The sequence below is a fragment of the Aedes albopictus genome, chromosome 3 (assembly GCF_035046485.1).
Source record: "Aedes albopictus strain Foshan chromosome 3, AalbF5, whole genome shotgun sequence".
NCBI classification, from domain to species: Eukaryota; Metazoa; Arthropoda; class Insecta; order Diptera; family Culicidae; genus Aedes; species Aedes albopictus.
Genome location: NC_085138.1, coordinates 305,605,986 through 305,627,506, shown reverse-complemented (window position 1 = coordinate 305,627,506; position 21,521 = coordinate 305,605,986). Strand labels below are relative to the sequence as shown.

The 21,521-nt window shown below is 44.2% G+C and overlaps 4 protein-coding genes across 5 annotated transcripts in view; 2 read left to right on the top strand and 2 right to left on the bottom strand.

Moving 5' to 3' along the window:
• The window catches only part of LOC134284091 (uncharacterized), a 225,861-nt gene that overhangs the window by 91,227 nt on the left and 113,113 nt on the right, over window positions 1-21,521 (bottom strand). The window lies entirely within an intron of this gene.
• On the bottom strand, window positions 1,613-17,873 carry LOC115267435 (DNA cross-link repair 1A protein-like). Of its 2 annotated transcripts, none has more exons than XM_062842373.1 (4): window positions 17,573-17,873; window positions 16,255-17,510; window positions 15,613-16,063; window positions 1,613-2,325 (listed from the first exon to the last, which is right to left on the bottom strand). In XM_062842373.1, the coding sequence occupies exons 1-4, from the start codon at window positions 17,684-17,686 to the stop codon at window positions 1,774-1,776; spliced, it is 2,373 nt and encodes a 790-aa protein (XP_062698357.1). In that variant the 5' UTR covers window positions 17,687-17,873; the 3' UTR covers window positions 1,613-1,773. The 2 variants fall into 2 exon arrangements, with proteins under 2 accessions (XP_062698357.1, XP_062698358.1); XM_062842374.1 differs by having other exon boundaries at window positions 17,579-17,871.
• On the top strand, window positions 2,435-8,435 carry LOC134284089 (uncharacterized). The gene is made up of 2 exons (XM_062842372.1): window positions 2,435-3,443; window positions 3,523-8,435. The coding sequence occupies exon 2, from the start codon at window positions 5,562-5,564 to the stop codon at window positions 6,489-6,491; it is 930 nt and encodes a 309-aa protein (XP_062698356.1). The 5' UTR covers window positions 2,435-3,443; window positions 3,523-5,561; the 3' UTR covers window positions 6,492-8,435.
• LOC109413065 (protein rotatin homolog) overlaps window positions 19,468-21,521 on the top strand; it is a 59,856-nt gene continuing 57,802 nt past the window's right edge. The window contains exons 1-3 of the mRNA XM_029857421.2: window positions 19,468-19,647; window positions 19,716-19,906; window positions 20,129-21,477. Of these exons, the coding sequence (XP_029713281.2) occupies window positions 19,608-19,647; window positions 19,716-19,906; window positions 20,129-21,477 (1,580 nt within the window). The 5' untranslated portion in view covers window positions 19,468-19,607. The remainder of the gene's footprint in view (window positions 19,648-19,715; window positions 19,907-20,128; window positions 21,478-21,521) is intronic.

Sequence of the window (21,521 nt, the reverse complement as noted above, 5' to 3'; positions counted from 1 at the left end):
CTTACTCAGCAACTCATATCCCTATCTCCTTGTGAAAGCGATTGGGATACCAGCAACCTTTTTGGCAAAGATTTTGGGTTGGCAGGATATTTACTATTGCCGCTTTTCTTTAACCTGTCCGGTTTTTCTCACCACACGCTAAAATGCGAGTAACTCCGAATGCGAGTAACTTTGGCAGGAGTCTGAAATGGAGAGTTTGTTACCGATTCAAGTGTGAGCAAGCATTTATTTTCTCACTCTGGTACGCCACGATTCTGAATGCGAGTAACGTTGGTAAATATGAGTCTAGAAAGATATAAATGCATTGCAAATCAACTTTTCCTCGTCCGACTAAGTTACGTCTTCGAATGCGGAAGAATTTTATCGGATCTAGGAGGGCAAGTTGATCGCTCCCACATTCGATTTTGGACCAATCGATTATAACTATCTACCACGCAATCCTCCGAGTATCAGTAAGTAGTTTCGGTCGTCGACAGTTCATTCAGTGCGTTTCTCTTGCCTGTTGATCGGCACACGCGGAATCGAATACCGTCTACCTTCGCAGCGGTACCGTGCAACTGTGGTCTTCATCATCGTCGTCGATGGATCGTCGCGGCAGCTGATAGGAACACCACAAAGTGTAAGTGCCTGAAGTCAACATATGGTGGCTCCAGAGAGGAAATGCTGCCAACATTTGGCGATAGCGGTCTGAGCTGAAGCGGAAAATCGAACTCAAGGAGCGCGTTGGAAAGTGAAAATACGACACCGAATCCAATGTGAAAAAGTGAAGAATATTGAACACTGATCCTCATCAAACATCTTGAACAGACTAACAAGTGTTGAAGCAAAGAGAATTTATGGATTATGTTTGCTGAAAAATAGTACCAATATTGTGGAAGACTGTCATCGTAAAGAATAGTGAATGGACTGGGTGCAAAATGAGAAGAAATCAATGCCAACAAATAGTGTTATATACTGCCCATGATCGCACATCAGTCCCATCTTTGCTGGGTTTCTTATTCATATGGGACAATTATGCGATCATAGGCAGTATAGGATCCGTATTGTGAACTGACTGCCATTCACGAATAATCAAGAATAGTGTTTTTCGAGTTGTTACGTGATTTACTGTCACCCAGGAGTGCATAGTCACAAGTTATGCGGTTACAATTCTACCGGATCCAAACTCTGAACTGACATTCACAACGAAACAAGAAAAACTCAATGCACGATAACCAAGTGGATGGAAGACAATATTGAACTAAACTGCCGTAATTCTGCAAAGTGACAACTACGGCAGTGAACAAATCGATTGCATCGAAGAACTATAATCAAAGTGTGTTTTGCGACCGGTGTAATGGTTAAAGCCCGCGACTATCATGCAGAGGACCTGGGTTCGAATCCCGCTCCAGAAAAATAAAAAAAAAATGCGAGTTTTTCCTTCGGAAGGGAAGTATAGCGTTGGATCCCGAGATGAACTAGCCCATGCTAAAAATCTCATTGATACAGGTAAAAAAAATAAACACAGACCGACAATCAGAGAGTGCTCAGCTAACGACTTCGATTCCCGGTTGGTTCATAAAATTGTCGACAGGCAGAAGAATAATTCGGCGTCAAATAAATAAAAATGTGATACATTTGTTAATTTATTAAACATTCTTTTTAATTCTCCTTTGGTTTGTTTATATTATAAACATTACATTGCATACGGTATCGCGGGAACCGATTTATAACAAATAACAGTTAAAACTTAATCATCACAATAAATGCTCTTCGTGTTATGGACTTAAAAAACTATGGCATCCAATCACTGTCCGAATCCCCATCTTCTTCGCCCTTTTCAGAGTGTACCGCCGTATCATCATGATCTGCCCGCCCTTCATTATTCTGCACCGATTTCGACGCATTGGCAGTATCACTTAAGACTATTGTACAATCATCATCATCATCTTCTTCAGCCGGAACGGCCTTAATGGCAACGGAAGACTTTTTCCTTTCTGGTCTGGCAAAAGGCGTCTTCGAACCCACCTTCACAAACGAGGTCATCGAAAGCTGCAAAGCCTGGCGCTCGGGTCGAATATCCCCCCGGTACCAGCCCAGGGGAACTTGAGGTGTTTTATTCTGGTTGGAATTACCGTACGGAACGGTGCTTATCACGTCATGTGGCCGCAGGAACCGTACAAACCGTTTCAATTCATCGAAACTGCTGTGCTCGCTGTACTCCACGCCGATGATGTTGATGCGCCCTCGGTACTGAGGCCGACTGTTTTTCTCCCAACCGCTGGGCCGCAGAGCGATTAGCAGATCGTATCGATCCGGGAATTGCTCGTAATATGCCGTTAGTTCCTACGGGAGAATTTTTAGAATTAAACTTTATTTGAATTTTCTGCTCGTTCACATGATCGTATACAAAACGAAATTACGACACAAATTTATTATGATGGACTTAAGCACAACGAAAACGGATTCCCGGATAAACTGATACGATTGATCAAGGCGACGATGGATCGAGTGATGTGCGTAGTTCGAGTATCAGAGGCACTCTCGAGTCCCTTTGAATCTCGCAGAGGATTACGACAAGGTGATGGTTCTTCGTGCTGGCTGTTTAACATTGCTTTAGAGAGTGTAATAAGGAGCGCGGGGATAAACACGACTGCAACGATTTTCACGAAGTCTGTTCAGATGCACGGTTACGCCGATGATAATGATAAATATTATAGTTCGCAAATTTGAGACGATGGTGGAAACGTACATCCGACCAAAAAATTAAGCCAGACGAATCGGATTAGTCATTAATTTGTCAAAGACAAAGAACATGATTGCAAATGGCTGCGCCCGCCAACCCGTATTTCTATCGACGGTGATGAAATCGAAGCGGATGAAGAATTCGTGTACTTGAGCTCACCGGTGGCCGCCGACAACGACACCAGCAGAGAAATTCAGAGACGCATTGTGGCAGGAAATCGAGCTTGCTTTGGACTCCGCAGAATTCTACGATCAAACAAAGTTCGACGTCACACGAAGTTAACCATTAATATCTACAAAACGCTGATTAGACCGACAGTCTACGTGCAGAGGATCAACGAGCCCTTCGAAAGGAAGGTGTTGTGTACCATCTACGACGGAGTGCAGATGAAAGAAGGGACTTGGAAAAGGCGAATGAACCACGAGCTGCATCAGCTGCTAATAGAACTAACTATCGTCCGCATCGCGAAAATCGGGAGGCTACGGTGGGCGGATCACGTCATCAGGATGTCGGATAGCAACCCGATCAAAATGGTTCTCAAGAGCCATCCGACCGGTACAAGAAGACGTGGTGCGCAGCGAGCTAGGTGGGTCGATCAAGTGGTGGACCGTTCGCAGAGTGCGGAGTTGGAGGTGGAGACGCACAGCCATGGACCGAGTAGAATGTAGTCGACTCCTACGTACAGCAGAGGACACTCAGGTCTTAGTCTGACCGGTAAGTACTGCCGTGAATCGCATATCTGTCCCATTTGCATAGAAAATCCAGCAAACTTGGGACTGATATGCGATTCACGGCAGAGTAGGTAAGGTTAAACATAACGAAATTCAGGAAAACCATTGTAAGGCCACGGTAAAGGCTGGGTATGCTGCGCAATTCAGATCTCATTGTGATCCACTAGCCTCTGCCCAGCAACTCCTATCCCTACCTCCACGCGGTACCGGCCGGAAACTATGAGCAACCTTAGGGAAGATCGGGTAATCAACCCCGGTGGGAACTTTGGTCGTAGGCTGACAGGGAAGGGGGGGTTTGCTTCGGTAAACCTGAGCGTCTGTTCTCCAGGAGGAGCAGCTCACAATAGCGTATGATCCCCATGTTAGGGGCGGCTGATCTGCGTCCGATTGCCAGGGAAGGACTCTAAGCTCAACTGTGCACTATGGTCCTCCGGAAAGTAGGGGGTTGGTGTCAGGCCCTACGAGCCAGCCGTAAAAAAACATTGTAATGGAAAATCAGCAACAGAATAATACGATCCGAGACAAACGGCAACGACCACAGCGAACAAAAAGGACTTGCGATTGGAAACTTGGTACGTGGAAGTGCCGATCTCTCAACTTCATTGGGAGCACCCGCATACTCGCCTATCTACTGCGTAGCGTTGCAGGAGGTGTGTTGGACAGGATCCATGGTGCGAACGTTTAGAGGGTAATCATACCAAAATCATACCATCTACCAGAGCTGCGGCAACACACGTGAGCTGGGAACAGCTTTCATCGTGCTGGGTGATATGCAGAGGCGCGTGATCGGTTGGTGGCCGATCCACGAAAGAATGTGCAGGTTGAGGATCAAGGGCCGATTCTTCAACTTCAGCATAATGAACGTGCACAGCCCACACTCCGGAAGTACTGATGATGACAAGGACGCATTTTACGCGCAGCTCGAACATCGACTCCGACCACTATCTGGTGATGGTCATACTGCGCCCAAAACTCTCGGTCATCAACAATGTACGGTACCGGCGACCGCCACGGTACAACCTAGAGCGACTGAAGCAACCGGATGTCGCCTCAGCATACGCGCAGAATCTCGAGGCCGTGTTGCCAGACGAGGGCGAGCTCGATGAGGCCCCTCTAGAGGACTGCTGGAGTACAGTCAGTGAAAGCAGCCATCAACGACGCAGCCGAGAGCACCATCGGATACGTGGAACGAAATCGACGGAACGAATGGTTCGACGAGGAGTGCTGAACGATTTTGGAGGAGAAGAACGCAGCGAGGGCGATAATGCTGCAGCAAGGGACTCGACAGAACGTGGAACGTTACAAACAGAAGCGGAAACAGTAGACCCGCCTCTTTCGGGAAAAAAGTGCCGCCTGGAAGAAGCGGTGTGAGAAGAAATGGAACTGCTGGGTCGTTCTCAAGAAACACGAAATTCTATCAGAAGCTCAATGCATCCCGCAACGGCTTCGTGCCGCGAGCCGAAATATGTAGAGATAAAGACGGAGGCCTCTTGACGGACGGACGTGAGGTGATCGAAAGGTGGAAGCAGCACTTCGATTAGCACCTGAACGGCGTGGAGAACGTAGGCACGGGAGCCCACGGCAACGGAGGAAACGACGACACCAGTGCAGCGGAGGACGAAAATGAACCAACTCCCACGCTGAGGGAAGTTAAAGATGCCATTCATCAGCTCAAAACCAACAAAGCAGCTGGTAAGGATGGTATCGCAGCTGAACTCATCAAGATGGGCCCAGAAAAGTTGGCCACCTGACTGCATCGGCTGATAGTCAGGTTCAGGAAACCGAACAGCTACCGGAGGAGTGGAAGGAAGGGGTAATCTGCCCCATTCACAAGAAAAACGACCATTTGGAATGTGAGAACTTCAGGGCGATCACTATTTTGAATGCTGCTTACAAAGTGCTATCCCAGATCATCTTCCGTCGTCTGTCAAAACGAATGAGTTCGTGGGAAGTTATCAAGCCGGTTTCATCGACGGCCGGTCGACAACGGACCAGATCTTTACCGTACGGCAAATCCTCCAGAAATGCCATGAATACCAGGTCCCAACGCATCACCTGTTCATCGACTTCAAAGCGGCATACGACAGTATCGACCGCGCAGAGCTATGGACGAAAACGGCTTTCCTGGGAAGCTGACTAGACTGATTAAAGCAACGATGAACGGTGTGCAAAACTGCGTAAGGGTTTCGGGTGAACTATTCAGTTCATTCGAATCTCGCCGGGGACTGCGACAAAGTGATGGACTCTCCTGCCTACTCTTCAACATCGCTCTGGAAGGTGTGATGCGACGAGCTGGGCTCAACAGCCGGGGAACGATTTTCACAAAATCTGGTCAATTTGTGTGCTTTGCGGACGACATGGACATAATTGCCAGAACATTTGGAACGGTGGCAGAGCTATACACCCGCCTGAAACGCGAAGCAGCAAAGGTCGGACTGGTGGTGAATGCCTCAAAAACAAAGTACATGCTGGTAGGCGGAACCGAAAACGACCGGATCCGTCTGGGTAGTAATGTTACGATAGACGGGGATACTTTCGAGATGGTGGAGGAATTCGTCTACCTCGGATCCTTACTGACGGCTGACAACAACGTGAGCCGTGAAATTCGGAGGCGCATCAGCAGCGGAAGTCGGGCATACTACGGGCTCCAGAAGAAACTGCGGTCGCAAAAGATTCACCCACGCACCAAATGCACCATGTACAAAACGCTAATAAAACCGGTGGTCCTCTACGGGCACGAGACATGGACCATGCTCGAGGAGGACCTGCAAGCACTCGGAGTTTTCGAGCGACGCGTGCTAAGGACGATCTTCGGCGGGGTGCAGGAGAACGGTGTGTGGCGGAGAAGAATGAACCACGAGCTCACTGCACTTTACGGCGAACCCAGCATCCAGAAGGTGGCCAAAGCCGGAAGAATACGGTGGGCAGGGCATGTCGCAAGAATGCCAGACAACAACCCTGCAAAGCTGGTGTTTGCAACTGATCCGGTTGGCACAAGAAGGCGTGGAGCGCAGAGAGCACGATGGGCGGACTAGATGGAGCGTGACTTGGCGAGCATCGGGCGCGACCGAGGATGGAGAGCGGCAGCCACGAATTCTGTATTATGGAGAAATATTGTTGATTCAGTTTTATTTTGAATTTGATGTAATACTGAATAAATGAATGAATGAATGAAAACACAGTTTGAGTCCGATCTATCAAGTAAGACTCTATAAGGTTTACGGCAGAGCCAGCGAAGTTGAACTGCGTTTCTAACTTAGAGCAAAGTTTACGGTGTGGAATAGTGTCAAATGCTTTTGAAAAGTCGAGCAGGAGCAATATGGCAGATCCTTTCTTATAAATCGTGCTTGCTAGATCGTCGTAAATACGGACTGCTGCAGTTTGGATGCTTTGCCCTAACCGAAAACCTGCTTGACATTCCGTCAACAGATTGTTCTCCGCGGTGAAGGATGACATTTGCTGTTCCAGGAGTTTCTCGAAAGCCTTGGACAATGCGCAAAGGATACTAATCGGCCTGAGGCTACACAATGTGTTCAGGTGCGGTTTCTTCCGTAGTGGCAAAATCTTGGCATGCTTCCAGCTTGTAGGGTAAGAGGATGTTTCGATGATACAGTTGAACATATGGGTAATTTGCTGCACGACCAACGGTAGGATTATTTTGATAAATTTGATCGGTAACCCATCCAAACCAGTTGCATTAGATTTTATGCTACATACAACATTTACAACTTCCCAGCATTGTACTGGTCGGAAATGGAAACTGTGAGGTAAGTCAGGAGTCAATGACCTTCGCGGCCTGTTGTGGTTACTTGGGATGTAGCTCGATAAAAATGTACGATTAACATCGTCGGGATGAAAGCTGCATGCGGTGGACGATTTATCCTTGCCCACTCCGATACCTTTGAGACGCTTCCAGAGAACATTAGGCGATGCTCTACTATCCAAGAAACGATTTAAGTAGCTTGTTTTTGCATTCGCAACCATCGTATTCGTTCTGTTTCTTAGGACGTTATAACGACGTCGCGCTTGATCCTTTGACGCTCTTGGTGCCCTAATCCAATCTTGGTAGGCTAAATCGCGTTCCAACATTAACTTCCGGATTTCACTAGTGAACCACAAGTTTGATGATTTTTGGTTCTTGCTCGTACGTATTGGGATACATTCATCGTGGATCTGCTTTACGTGGGTGTTGAAAAAGCTGACCAGCTCATTTGGATCACGAGTTGCATAAAATGCACTCCAAGGGACGGAAAGAATGGCGTCCCGCAGCACTCGCGAGTTGAAGTTGATGTAATCACGATCCAGTTGTGAACAGCCGTCTCTGTGGAAAAATGTTGGTCCTTCACCAACCGAGGACATATTAAAACTCTCCAGCATAGATTCAAACTGCACACGTTTTCTACTTGGCTTGGATAGATCGGTGTTGAAATCACCAATAAGCAGAACGTTGTTCTAGCGTGTAGCAAAATCGGTCATTTTGTCGGCAAGAAAACGAGAACAATCATTCTCCGGAGGATTGTAGACTGTCATAACCAGGATTTTATCGCCACCTAACCGAAGCTCCAGTGCAAGGCACTCAGTTTTGTCCTCTGGATCGGATGACAGTTGTGTGCTAAAGATCGTAGTGCAGGACAGGTGTTCCCTGTAGTAGATCATAATGCCACCTCCACGACGATAAATTCTATCGTTACGAACAACGCAAAAACCTGGGATGGCGACACTACGATTACTGTTTTTCGCTGAAAACCAAGATTCAGTAAAGCAAGCTACCGAAACCTTGGAGTTGTGTAGGAGACCCTTCACTTCGTCTAACTTGGTCGACTTTCGCGCGCATAAACTCTGGGCATTTGCGTGGCATATGTTTAGCTTACCAAAAGGTAGGACGGCATTCATCACCGCGCCAGGAATATTCGTTGAGGTGTGGCTTTGTAACGGAGGCATCACGTGAAAAAAGGGAAGCAGTTTTTAGGGGACTGTAAATAAACTACGGTAATTGGCATAATTGATTTTATCATATTTTTTTTTTTGTAAACACATTTATTTAGTTCATCTTACATTCAAGGACAATCACAACGTAAAACAAAGTCAAGAGCTTCTACAGTAAAATTACAATTGACATCTAAAATAAAGTTTACATTAACAATAAACATTTTTAGAGCCTTGTTTCGGGAATTCAAATCCGTGTTTCTGAATTCTGGTATAGAAAACATTTTGAATGTTACTCTTCTATTCAAGATTGTTTCCAATTTTGGACGAAGATAGTTCCATAGATGATGTACACGAACACACGTTGACAGTTTATGCTCAAGCTCTTCATCTGCGTTGGGGCACCGATTACATCTTGGACTGTCTTGCCTATTCTGTCTGTAGAAAAGGGCACCATGTGGAATTTTGCCATTGACAAACAGGTAGTAGGTGGACTTCTCCGCTGTTGTTAACACTTTGCTTCGAATATTCCGCCAGGCTCTGGGCCATTGAACATTTGGATTTTCTTCTTCGACTTTCGGTGGTTTTATCGAGTTACGGAAGATGGCGTGTATTGCTGGTGCAGCTGGGTTCCTGATCGTGTTTTCAGGAAGGTATGGCAGTTCTTTCGCAACTTGTTTCAAACAAGGATACAATGCTGGAATACCGTTGATGTTTGGAGGGTTGACCATATGCTGAATTAACGATGCAGCGAACGGAGTGTATTGTTGGCACTGCAGGAACCGATTCAACAGCAAGGCTTTACACTTTTGCATCGGGAGATGCAGATTGAGCCCCCCCTTTTCCACTGGAAGCGATAGTTGCTCCATTGCTATTCGACATGGATAACGTGACCAGATGAAACTCCCGATACGAGATGTTATTTTTGCCACTGCAGCGTTAGAGATGCTGAGAACTGACGCCATGAACCAAAGACGTGAAGAAATAAACGTATTGGTTAGGATAACTTTCTGATGCACGCTTAAGTTCCGCTGCTTGAAGAGCCACATGAGCCGGGATGTTTTCTTTATGACTTCTGCCCAGTTGAAGTCTATGGTGCGTTTGAGAGAGTTGAAGTAGGAGACTCCGAGAATTTTGACGTTCTCTGCAGTCTTCAGCCAATCGACCGCTTGGCACGCAGTTTGCCGAGCTCCTATGTTGATAGATGTCGTCTTGGTGAGATTGAGCCTTGCCCCCGAATACATTCCGAAGTCCAGGAACGCCTTCCTAATCGATGCCAACTTCGTTTCATCCACAACAATTATCGATATGTCGTCAGCATATGCCACAACGAGTTCTAAAGGATGGTTGCAAATGGATGTGAGTTTTTCAAGGAGAGGATGAAGGTATAGGACAAAAAGGTGCATACTTAGGGGGTCACCTTGGCGTACTGATCGCTGGATTGGGATTTCAGGACTGAGATTTCCGTTCACAAGCACTCGGGAATGAGACACAGACATGATTTTTTCAACAAGACAAACAAAATCCGTATTGAAACGCATACTACGTAGAACATGTAACAGAAAATTAACATTCACACGATCAAAGGCATGATCTAGATCAAACGAAATGAGCTTTCCGGTTCTTTTTTTGCAATTTATCTCAGCGATTCTATCCTTGATGGCACTCACGGCTTCAAATATGTTCCTTTTCGAGTTTGAACACTTTTGATTGGAGTTTAGAAGATTGTTGACTGTCATAATCTTTTCCATCCTCTGTTTGAGGATGCGAGCAAGCAACTTATAATCAAAGTTTAACAATGATATAGGTCTGTAACCCTTGATTGAATCGTCTTCTACTTTTTTCTTGCTGAGCACAATAATGCCGTCAACAAATTTCTGTTGAATATTTCCACGGAGAGCCTCATTGAGGATGAGATTCAGTTGACGGTGGATAATATCAAAGGATTTCAAATAAAATTCTTTTGGAAGACCATCAGTGCCTGGGGATTTGCGAGAAGCGCTAGATTTAATAGCAAAATAGATTTCTTGAGTTGTCAATTCATCCATAGATTCAAGGTTTGCTTGACAATTTGGAGGAATAGATCTGTTGCACGGAAACTCTGTATTTACAGGAAGGTTTTCGGCAGCATAGAGGGCTTCGAAATACTGGTGAACGTGTCTTTCAATTTCAGCGGAGTTCTGCAAACGATTGTTTTGATGCGACATTGTTTGAATAGTGCTTCTATTCTTCTTTCGAAGGCGTTCTCCCAGCTGAAAGGAAGAAATTTTTTCTCCGGATATGGTCACTTCATTTATTCTTTCGAAAGCTTTCGAAAACTTGCTTTGCAGATGCAGCATTTTGCCTTTGATCTTATTCACCTCTGAAAGCCCCTGTGGGTTGGCAAACGTATTATCATATGCTTCGCGTAACCTTCGGTACAAGAGCTCATTTTTGGCATGAAACTCTCGAAATGCTGCGTTTGTCTTTCACTTGAAGAAGCTAATAATCTTAGGTTTAGCAAAGTTTAACCACCAAGACATCCAACTATCAAAATATCGTCTGTCTCTTAACCATCGATTCCACTTAATCTCAAATTCTTCGAGGTTTTCTGGAGTTAACACATGTGTTCTCATCGACCAAAACCCACGACCATGTGGTCTTCCTAAATTTGGAAGGCAACATCTTATTTTGAAGGCCTTATGATCGGAGAAAGACGTAGCAAAATATTCGGAAGTGCGGAGCGACGATACAAGGGACGGAGAAACATATATTCTATCGAGACGAGAAGCACAATTGGGACGAATGAAACTATATTCAATTTGATTTCTATGAAGGCAATTCCACGTATCACACAGCTGTAGAGAATCAATCAATTGTTTAAGAGACTGACTATGATTACTAGATCCCATTGAATCTTTGGCACACACAACACAGTTAAAATCTCCACCGAGAACAAGATGAGGAGTAGACTGTTGCAAATAGAAGGGAAGTGTTTGTCTGAAGAATACTTCTCTAGACAAGGCATTTTGAGTCCCCGATGGAGCGTAAACATTACAAACAGTCACACAGTTTCCTACATTCACACACATAACACGACCATCTAGACTTCGCTGAACGTTGCTAAATGGAATACACGACTTTATTGCAATAGCAGTTCCTCGTTTTGCATTATCAACGTTTGTAATGACAGTGAAGCCTGGTACCGAGAGGCGTGCATTTTCGACTTCTTGTAACAAGACGATATCCAAATCCATCAAACGGAAGAACGAACACATAGATTGAATTTTATTTGCACTGGATATGGTACAGATATTCACACTTCCTATATTGTAACTGATGGATGGATTGCTCATTGTTCAATGGTTAGCTTTGGGGGGCCGACATACACCGCGGCCTACTCGGGGTTAAGTTTATTAGTAGTAGGATTTTTCGAGAGATACTGTCCTGGATACTGTTACTTTAGGATTTGAAAAGTGGGTCAACTTTTTGTTTTTTGGATCGTCCCTTACGCTTCACTTCCTGGAACGACTCGTCATCTTGCGAAGATTCACCACAGTCGCTTTCGGAAATCTCCATAGTGATGTTGGGAGGGAGATTGAGATCGGGATGACTGGAAGGAATATGGAAAAACCTCACAGAACTCGTTGCTACATCATTTACAGCGGCCTGCTGTGTGGATTGACCTGCGAATGGTTGTTTATCTGCTACTGTCTCGCCTATCACGGTGTACCGTGCTATTTCTCCTATCTTCTGCTTTGCGATTTCCATCCTTTGTTTCTCCCGGTTACTTGAATTCATCTGCTGATCGATTTCACCGGCGGGAGGAGCGGGGCCATCGGGTTGGTCGGACGCGAGCAGGGGAGCACTTGTGCTGGCTGCACTACTGGCTGCTACGCTGACTGGTGCTGGAGCTGAGGATTTGTTCAGTGCGACGAAACTTGGCATTAGGGTAGATGCACTTTGATTCACCACACTTGCAAAGCTGGCGGGTTGACTGTTGTTGGATTTTGCCACGGCCTTCAGGCGATTGTTGAGATCCACTTTCTGACCTAACAGTTTTTTGTTCTCGACACACGTGGAACCGGGATGTGACGGGTTGGTACAGTGCTTGCACGTGTGTACCTGGTTCCGGTAAGTGACTAGGGTTTGCTCCCCCTGAATTGTTACGAAGGATTTGATGTGCCGACGTAGAAATATTTTCACGATGCGCACACCCGTTGGTATCCCTTTAAGGGGATAGTTTTCACTCCAGACTTGATCCTGGATCGTAATTACCTCACCGTATTGCTTCAAAAACTCCACTAATTCTTCGTTCCGAATGTTTTCGGACAGGTCGTGAAACTTCACTTCGGTACCGCCGTCGTCCATGGCGAGACGGACCTTCACCTTAGTCTTGTTCACTTCGATCTCGTGTTTCGCGTGATGATTTTCGACAACAGTTTGTGCCGTTTGCAAATCGCGGCACTTGATATGCACACAGTTTTGTGCGTGGTTCATTTGTAGACGAACGACATGATCCACAGTCAATTCGAGGGATTCGTGGACGAACTTGTGAATGTCCTCAAACGACGGACGCTTTGGGAAGTTCGTGAGATCAATTTTGAACGTATTTTCACGCGGTCGCACGGAAGCCATAGTAATGGTATTTGCTTAACGTAGCAAAAAACGAAACCGGTCGTCAGTTAGAACTGACGCGAACACTTTTTCCACACACCGAAGTGCGTGTTTGAAATAAGAAAAAATAAATCGAAACGGAGCTTGCTTTTCAGACGTCTGGTCGCAGCGATAGCTTGAACCTAACTGATATTAAACAATCTTCGTACATTCACAAATATTACAAAAACAGTATTAAAACATTTCAACAAAAAGCGACAAATGGACGATGACAATATGTAGTACTTAATTAACTAAACTGAGCAAGAAAGTTCCTCTGAGTGTATCGGTACAGGCTGTTGATCGACGGAGCGCCTCACCAAGACGGTTCCTAGCTTCGTGAACACCGATGATAATTTTCCAGCTTTCTTCAGTCGCAGAGCTGCAGCTTTAATCGCACGTGCTGAGATGGACAGGTTTTCGTACACGTAGATTCGGCGAGAAGAGTCGATGCCAAGGTGAGATAGTTTCAGGTCCCGTTTCTGGAGGTATTTGCTATAGAAATCGTCTCGGTTGTTCCTCAGCGCAAACTGCAACACAATTAAACCATCTCCCTTCCGTTCAGAACTGCCGCTCGGTTTTAGCCTGATTCCAGTTTAGCATCTAACTCCGCTTTCACCGTGTCAATTTTTCCGCTGATATTTGCATTTATCTCCTCGATACGCGAAATAGTTTTTGCGAATTGGTCATTTATCGTCTGCATAACGGCCTCTAACGTCGGGGTCTGGGAGACTGTGGCAGCATCATCATCCGATCGTACGCGCTTGGAGGAATTAGACGTTTTGCCACTATGTACTAGGAGGAGTGCGACGGAGTGACATTTTGTTCTCGAGTTGTTTTCGACGGACAGAGCAACCATGTAAGAGAGATAAAGATAGCTCACTTATCGTTTCACGACGATCTTATCGCTGCACCTTGCGTTGCACAAAACAATGTCTGCTTTGGAGGTAAGCAAAGCCAAACGTCTCAACCGGAATTTTGGTCCAGATAAGTCACGGCGGAACTGGATAATACGTACACGATCGCGGAAATACTCGGGATTCTACGGAGATAGTACCGACGGATAGAGAAAACGGATCTAACCCACTATCGACAATTTGTTTACGAGCGATTACTCACAACACATTGCAGTAGCAGTGTTGCTAGAATTTTTGATGAATTTTAAAACATAATTGCCATATTTTTTATTATAAGTTATTTGTTTCTATTCACCCCGTTTTACTGTAACTGTTTTGTTGTTTTCTCCATTTCTTTCAACTTAAGCAACACAGTTACCCAAAGTTTTGCTCAAACACCATTAAAGAAGGAAAGAAATCATACATGTAATACCCACGCTTTTTGCACCATTTCGTTGCAGAAACGAAGAATTGATTTTTTCACTATACAAAAATTCAGCTCATTACTACAATTCTAGTACCGTGGGGTGCCCTAATTTCGTGCGGGTCCAAATTCCGCTCACTGATAAAATTTAGAGATCATAATCATAAAAATAATTGTGCATTTGTCCATATTTCATTTCAGCTATACTATTTAAAGTGAAATTTGGACAATTGCACAATTAGTTTTATGATTATGATCTCTAAATTTTATCAATGAGCGAAATTAGGGCACCCCACGGTACTACACCGAACATGTCCTATTACGAACTACTAAGGGATATTGCCTGACATTTTTAATCTTTTTATAGGTGGTATTCGACGGGAAATTTATTATGTTTTATGATATGATTTTAGAAGTGACCATATTCAAAGGTCACCGGAGATAATCCGGATATAGATACAATAGGACATGTCCAAGAGGCCAAATTTGGCAAGCAGATTTGGGAACTAAATGGTTCCAACAATAATAATTTTAGTCAATACATTCTTTAGAGAATGGGCTATCAAGATTGAAATCCGGCCGTAATTCAATGGAATTGGGTTCTTTAGGGGTATCAGGATTATTTCATAATCGGATTCTCCGCCCAAAAATTTGTCGAAATCCAAAATTTCATAATTTTTGGAGTTCGGGAACTATTTTTAAAATTCATTCTAAGTTTGTATGGGGATTTTTTTTGTTCGGGGCGAACTGTCACTTTATCGATTGAACTGTCATTCTATCCACGAAAATTAGAACTGTTTTGTTAATTTAACCATCAAAACAAAGGTATTGGATTCCAATAAAATCATGTTATACTCAGAAAAGTGAGCTCTTTCGATTAGGCTATAGAAAATAACAATATTTTATTCACTAAACAACCCAATTGTGACCATTTCTCTGCAATCGGTTCCATTATAATGTTCCGGAAGTGGCCAAACACATTCTCCACGTTTTTACATAATAGCCTTGAGAGAGGCTTTGTGTTGATATGGATCCGATTGTCCACTTCCGGAATTCTCCAGCTGTCCCGGACAAAACTGCAGAAATGTTCTAAATTATGAAAATAATGACTTTTCAATAGAATAGAATTGTAGTTGGAATGACCTGAAAATGACATTATAGTGAGTGACACGAAAATAGTGACCTAATCACAAAAAAATATTTGCTACAAGAGAAAAATGACATTTACCTCGATCTGATTCGTATTCCACTACCCTCTTTTAAAACTGTACTTACGTCATAAGACAGCTTATTCATCGACAGCACGTGGATATCAGCAAACTTGGCATCGTCCACTAACCACTGATTCTGCAAAGCATCATCCACCGCAGCCAGAGCCTTCCTGCGATTGGGCTCGGTCCACACTTTATAATTGAACTGGGCCGCCAGTTCGGCCCACACCTTCTCCTTGCCAATCAGATAACTTCCGCACACTATCAACACCCGGGCACCGATATTGCGGTTGAGTATGGTCCGCACCACGTCACAGGCTTCGGTAATGCTTTCCCACTGGGATTTGAAGGCATACTTGGAGCTGAGGTAGGTTGTGTCCAGGTAGATGCAATGGACGTCCATGTTCCAGAACTCTGGGTACTCCTCCATATCCGAGCTGGCCCGAAAGTCTCCCGTGTGGAGGATGTTGGTGCCCGTGGGAAGTTGGAATAGGAACATGACGGCCCCGGGACAGCTGGAAAAAAATCGAATGGTAGAAAACGAGGACGTTAGAGAGCTTGACAGTAGAGTTGGTCGCATATGAAAAAGGGTGTAAGTATGATCTAGCATTTTCACTAGTCCTCAATTGGGTCTGTGCCATTTGGCATAACAAAGAAGGGTGCATTTCGATTGTGCCAGATGTCCATAATTATGTAATTTACTCACTGATTCGCATCCAATGCCGTTATCCGCACGTCGTCTATCGTGATTGTTTCATGCAGATCGATCAACCGATAGAACTCTTCTTGAACATTGATAAACGCCTTCACGAGTCGAGACGTTATCGGTGACATTATAAGCGGTTTGTCAAAGCTCCGCTTCAAGCCGATGTAGTGATCGGCGTGGAAGTGCGTCAAGAAGTAATGGGAAACCCCTTCGATATCTCCGTAACGGAAGGCATCCACAGCAAAGTTGGTCCCGGCGATAATCTTATACTTCGGGCACACAATTTTCCGTCGCTGTCCCTGTGGCTTCTTTCCCGTGGTGGCTGGAGTTTTTCCAGCGTGACGTTCTTTTTTGGCTGTGGATTTGAAGGCCGTAGACTTTCGCTTCACTGCCGGAGTTTTAGCTTGCTGCTGACCGACTGTTTTGGTTTCGGAATAGCCGGAATCTCCTGTCTCTTCGTTCACCGGTATAGACACCATGATCGGAACATCAGTCACTTCCATGTTCCAATCTTCCACATCTTTGTCGTACAAGGCACTTTGGGCTTTCTCGATTCGCTCCATGATTTTGCCTGGATCATCGGGAATCGGTTCCAAAGCAGGACCTTCAATTTGTGTCGCCCGCAACGGTTGGGAACCGACATTAATGTCCACCGATAGGAACTTCTCCATGTTCTCATCGTCCGTGTTGATGGCCGGCATGACGGAAGATTTCAGCACCCGGTGGTACCCAACCTTGTCCGGGTCTTCATTAGTTTTTGAGAAGAAGTTGGTGATTCGCTTTTGTGAATCATCGAAGTACTTGTTCGTTAGCATTTTGATGTTGGTTGATTTGCAAATTTGACGACGAACTTTCTTGACCTTTTTGGGATCAGTCTTTGAGTAATTTTCTTTACGCGAAGATGATTTCTGAGTCGTGCTGGCACCTTTGACGGTGCTGACGCCCATACCGGAACTTGACGGCGAAGCCCGTCTCGCTTTTATGGGAGTGAAAAACTCGGAGATCGTGCTTTTTTTGGGCGTTGGACTAGCTTCTCTGTCACTACCACTACTTATTGAAATGACAGGAACATCTATGGGTTTGCGTTCCTCCTTGATCGATTCCCTAGATGACAACGTGTGTGCATCGGCCGCCTGCGATATGAGGTCATCTTCTTCCGCTAAAGTTAGCTGGGTCAGTGTGAAGGGGTCCAGTGTCAAGGTCTGGATCATTTCATCCTTCTGAACTGAACATAAGGACACCGTTTTTTGAGTGCTCTACAAGTGCCGAAATTAAACAAATTATTATTCAATTTCTCGTTTAAAATACGATCAATTACTTTTACCCTCAATTCTCTCGTGGGTGCCGTAGCTTTGGTAGCTTCGGAGAACTTCTTCGTCAGTGATAATCTGCTGGAACATCTCCGGCTGGAGCTTGGAAGAGGTGAATCCATTTCGGATAGTGCTAGTTCCGTTGAAACTCATCAAATCCTCGAAATTCACTATTAACTATTACGCTATCTAGCTGAAACTACAGTTTTTAGTTCAAAATGCGTCTCTTATCACACCAGAAAGCCGTACGATTTGTTTACATTTTTGCTGACACTGCACTGCAGCGCCAGTCAACGCAGTCAACAAGTGAAAACATGAATGAAAGGAGAAGAGAAACCGAAGGAGAGCAAAAAATAAAAAATGCGCGCTTTTGATGCCCTTCAGAAAGAATTTGATATGATGCAACTCTAGATTGAGTTTTAATAAGAGCGAAAGTAACATGATCGATTTCTCTTTATCGACTCTCTCTTCTGCAAATCTAGATTGAGTTTAAATAAGGACGAAAGTAACATGAGAGAGTTCTCTTCTTCAAATTAAAGTGACAAGATGCAAGTATGGTTCCACTTTTTGGTAATAAATCGCTAGGTTGTGATGCAATCTAGCGTCTAAGTGTAAAAAAGTTCTATTGAATTTGCATCTTGTCACTTTAATTTGCAGAAGAGAGAGTCGATGAAGAAAACTCTCTCATGTTACTTTCGCCCTTATTTAATCTCAATCTAGAAATAATATAATAATAAAAGACTTTAATGACTTGCAAATTCAATCGAACTTTTTTACACTTAGACCCTTAGACGCTATAGATTGCCTCGCAACCGAGCGATTTATGACCAAAAAGTTCAACCATACTTGCATTGTCACTTTAATTTGAAGGAGAGAGAGTCGATGAAGAGAACTCGCTCATGTTACTTTCGCCCTTATTCAAGCTCAATCTAGAACTTCCAAAAACATATTTGAAAAGATCCTCACTCAGAAATAATGAGCCATTTTACGAGACGTTTCGGATCAGCTGATCGCTCATTTCATGAATGAAAATTTGACAGGAGGTTGCGCCCAAGCCCGTGAGTGTTAATATATCAATATCAACACTGTTGTCGTTTCGTAAAATAGACTATTCGACAATGATTTTTCATAAGGGCCCATTTGACTTGATCGATTTCTCTTCGTCGACTCTCTCTTTCGCTAATAACCTGATCAAAACAAACAAAATCATTATTCTTTTTGTTTCTATAGCAACATGTAGTCGTCTTCTTCGCATTTCAACCAAAAAATCTTTGGAAAACTCAATACACATTTTGTGATAACACAAAGAGAGGATCGATGAAGAGAACTCGGAAATGTCAGTTAGGCCCAAATGAAAAATCAGTGTCGTATTGTGGCCTTCAAGAGAGCACCTATAGGGCAGTGCATGAAATTATCTCCTTCTCTTTCACTCTTACAGACATTTTGTAAACAACAAGGCCACGAAACGTCAAAATCCCATACAAAATCAAAACAGTGCAGTGCCCTATAGGTTCAACGAACAAAAAACGATCATTAAATAAGTCTAGATTGAGTTTAAATAAGGGCGAAAGTAACATGAGAGAGTTCTCTTCATCGACTCTCTCTTCTGCAAATTAAAGTGACAAGATGCGAATTCAATCAAACTTTTTTACACTTATACGCTAGATTGCATCGCAACCTAGCGATTTATGACCAAAAAGTTCAACCATACTTGCATCTTGTCACTTTAATTTGAAGAAGAGAGAGTCGATGAAGAGAACTCTCTCATGTTACTTTCGCCCTTATTTAAACTCAATCTAGAAGTTTTTTCTTAATTCAAGCAAACGCGCTTGAGAGTTGATCGACTTTTTTTTATAGAAACGCCCAATACTTTCCTCGGAAATGTGCAAAGAGAAAGACAAAAACAAAGCCGCTGGTTTTGCGTTTGACTTTTGATTTCGTTCCGTCTTTGCATCTTTCTCAACGGCTGTTTTCTCAAAATTGTGCCGCAAAACTATTTCCATCCAGAATTTAATTGAAAGTTCTTCAATATAAAGTGATAAAATGGCTCTAATAATCAATAATGATATGCTGGAAAAGTTGTGTAAGTATCCATCTGAACAAAATTCCCCAAGGAGCCAAACACTCACAAAAATAGTTTACTCCGCACAGCGCACGAGATTCAAGAAATCCGCGTTCGGGCTCTGCATGACATCGAAAACAAGCTGAAACGAGGGCTGTGGGAAGAGCAGGACATTAAATTCCGGGCCACTTCAGTGATGAAGGCGCTGATCCGTTGGTTCGGCCACGTTCCCATTTGCGAGGAGACGACAGTGCTGGAGCTGATTTCGCTGCTTCTTAATGTGAGTGTTTTACCCATTTCGGTTTGTAACCAACCGGCTTCGGCAGAGTTTGCATTCTGTAACAATTTCCCAGAAATTTATCAATAATTGGTATTATTTCTTATTCCTGTTAGAGTGAAAAATGGGTTACGTTTTGTTACAGGATCAAATCTTTATGACCATCAAAGTTCTCATATTATCAAAAAAGATCCCGTTTTACGATGACTTTTTTTTACATTCCAGAGTCAATTTGGTCCAGCAATTGTACACCATTTTACGAGTAAGCGTCTTATAACAGAAATGGGAAAAGTAAAATATCTAATAGGTATGAAACCGGAACTTGCCGAACTCGTGGACAATATTATCCACATAGTGAAAGATTGCCAGGTCAATGATGCGACAAGAAATGCCGAAAGTATAGCCAACAGTTTAGCAAGTCTAAAAATTGAATGCATCGATCTGACAGATTCTCCCCGACAAAGTTTCGGCACGGTTCAAGATAGAGGTCCGCATTACTACACTAACTGTTGGGAAGTTCCACTAGCACCGGATGCAAAGGTTTTCAAAGATCTTAACGGTTCACTGGATCCCCATGGAGACGAAACGGCCATCAAGCACGCATTTAGCTATTTGACAAGGTCAATCAATGACTATCCCCCGGAATTCTTCCTGCAACCACCGTACGTGTTCCATTCTTTGCTGCAGTTGTTGGAAGCGAGGCGAGCCAGATTAACCACAACCATCGAAATGTTTCATCGTTTGACTATTTCGGTCCAAAAACGATTGAAATCCTTTCAATTGACCAGTATGTACATCTACAAGGATCCCAAAACTGAATGTCCGGAAGAGACCAGGCGTGTTCAAATCTCCGTACCGGCTTTCGTGCATGAGCTTTGCATAATGGGTATCAACCGATTGAAAGAGGTTTCCGACGACATTGATGTTCAGGTATCTAACAAAATCTTCAATCTGCTCCACGAATTGCTTGAATTGGTGCAAATGCACTCGTTGGAAGATTTCCAGGTCCGTGAAATTCGTCACGAGCTTGGTTACCTGGCAAAGCACTTCCGTCAGAATTGGGAGTCCAATAGTAAAAGTTTCGCTTCCCGGACAAAATACCTAGTAACGATCAGTATTCTTTCGCGATTCCTTCAAATCGCACGCGACACACAATCGCCAGAGCCTCCCGAACAGGCCACCCTTTCTAACGACACTTGCTTTCCGCACAAACCCCACTACAACCCGGCAGAGTTCGAAACCATCAACTCAACCAACCAAAGGCGAACCATCGAAGATCAGGACCAAAACTGGCTCCATGAGCTCCAGTTGGCGGCTCTAGATTACCCGATGAGGCACATATACCCCGCGATCTACGCTCCCATACTGGAACTGGCTCTGCGATCTGGTAACACCCGTAAGCTGCAAGTTCTCCTCGGCGCCGACGAAATTCTGGCTCCGGCAGTGGCCATTTTGAGACAACCATCGACCATGTCCGACGAAGAGCTCGTTATGAATGGGCTTAATGCCGTCGATACGCTTCACTTGCATCGATCAACAGCAATAATTAAACTCTTGGTTCGAGCTGTGGGAAAGTAAGTTACTCCGTGAAAAGGGAATCTCTCATTGCAAAAAAAAA

Excerpts from the sequence above, each read along its gene's own strand:
- LOC115267435 (XM_062842373.1), bottom strand. The coding sequence starts at position 17,686 with ATGGATTCACCTCTTCCAAGCTCCAGCCGGAGATGTTCCAGCAGATTA. Across the intron at positions 16,064-16,254 it reads ACGGCATTGGATGCGAATCA|CTGTCCCGGGGCCGTCATGT; the intron begins GTGAGTAAATTA and ends ATTTTTTTCCAG. Across the intron at positions 2,326-15,612 it reads TGAATAAGCTGTCTTATGAC|GAACTAACGGCATATTACGA; the intron begins GTAAGTACAGTT and ends ATTCTCCCGTAG.
- LOC134284089 (XM_062842372.1), top strand. The coding sequence starts at position 5,562 with ATGGACGAAAACGGCTTTCCTGGGAAGCTGACTAGACTGATTAAAGCA.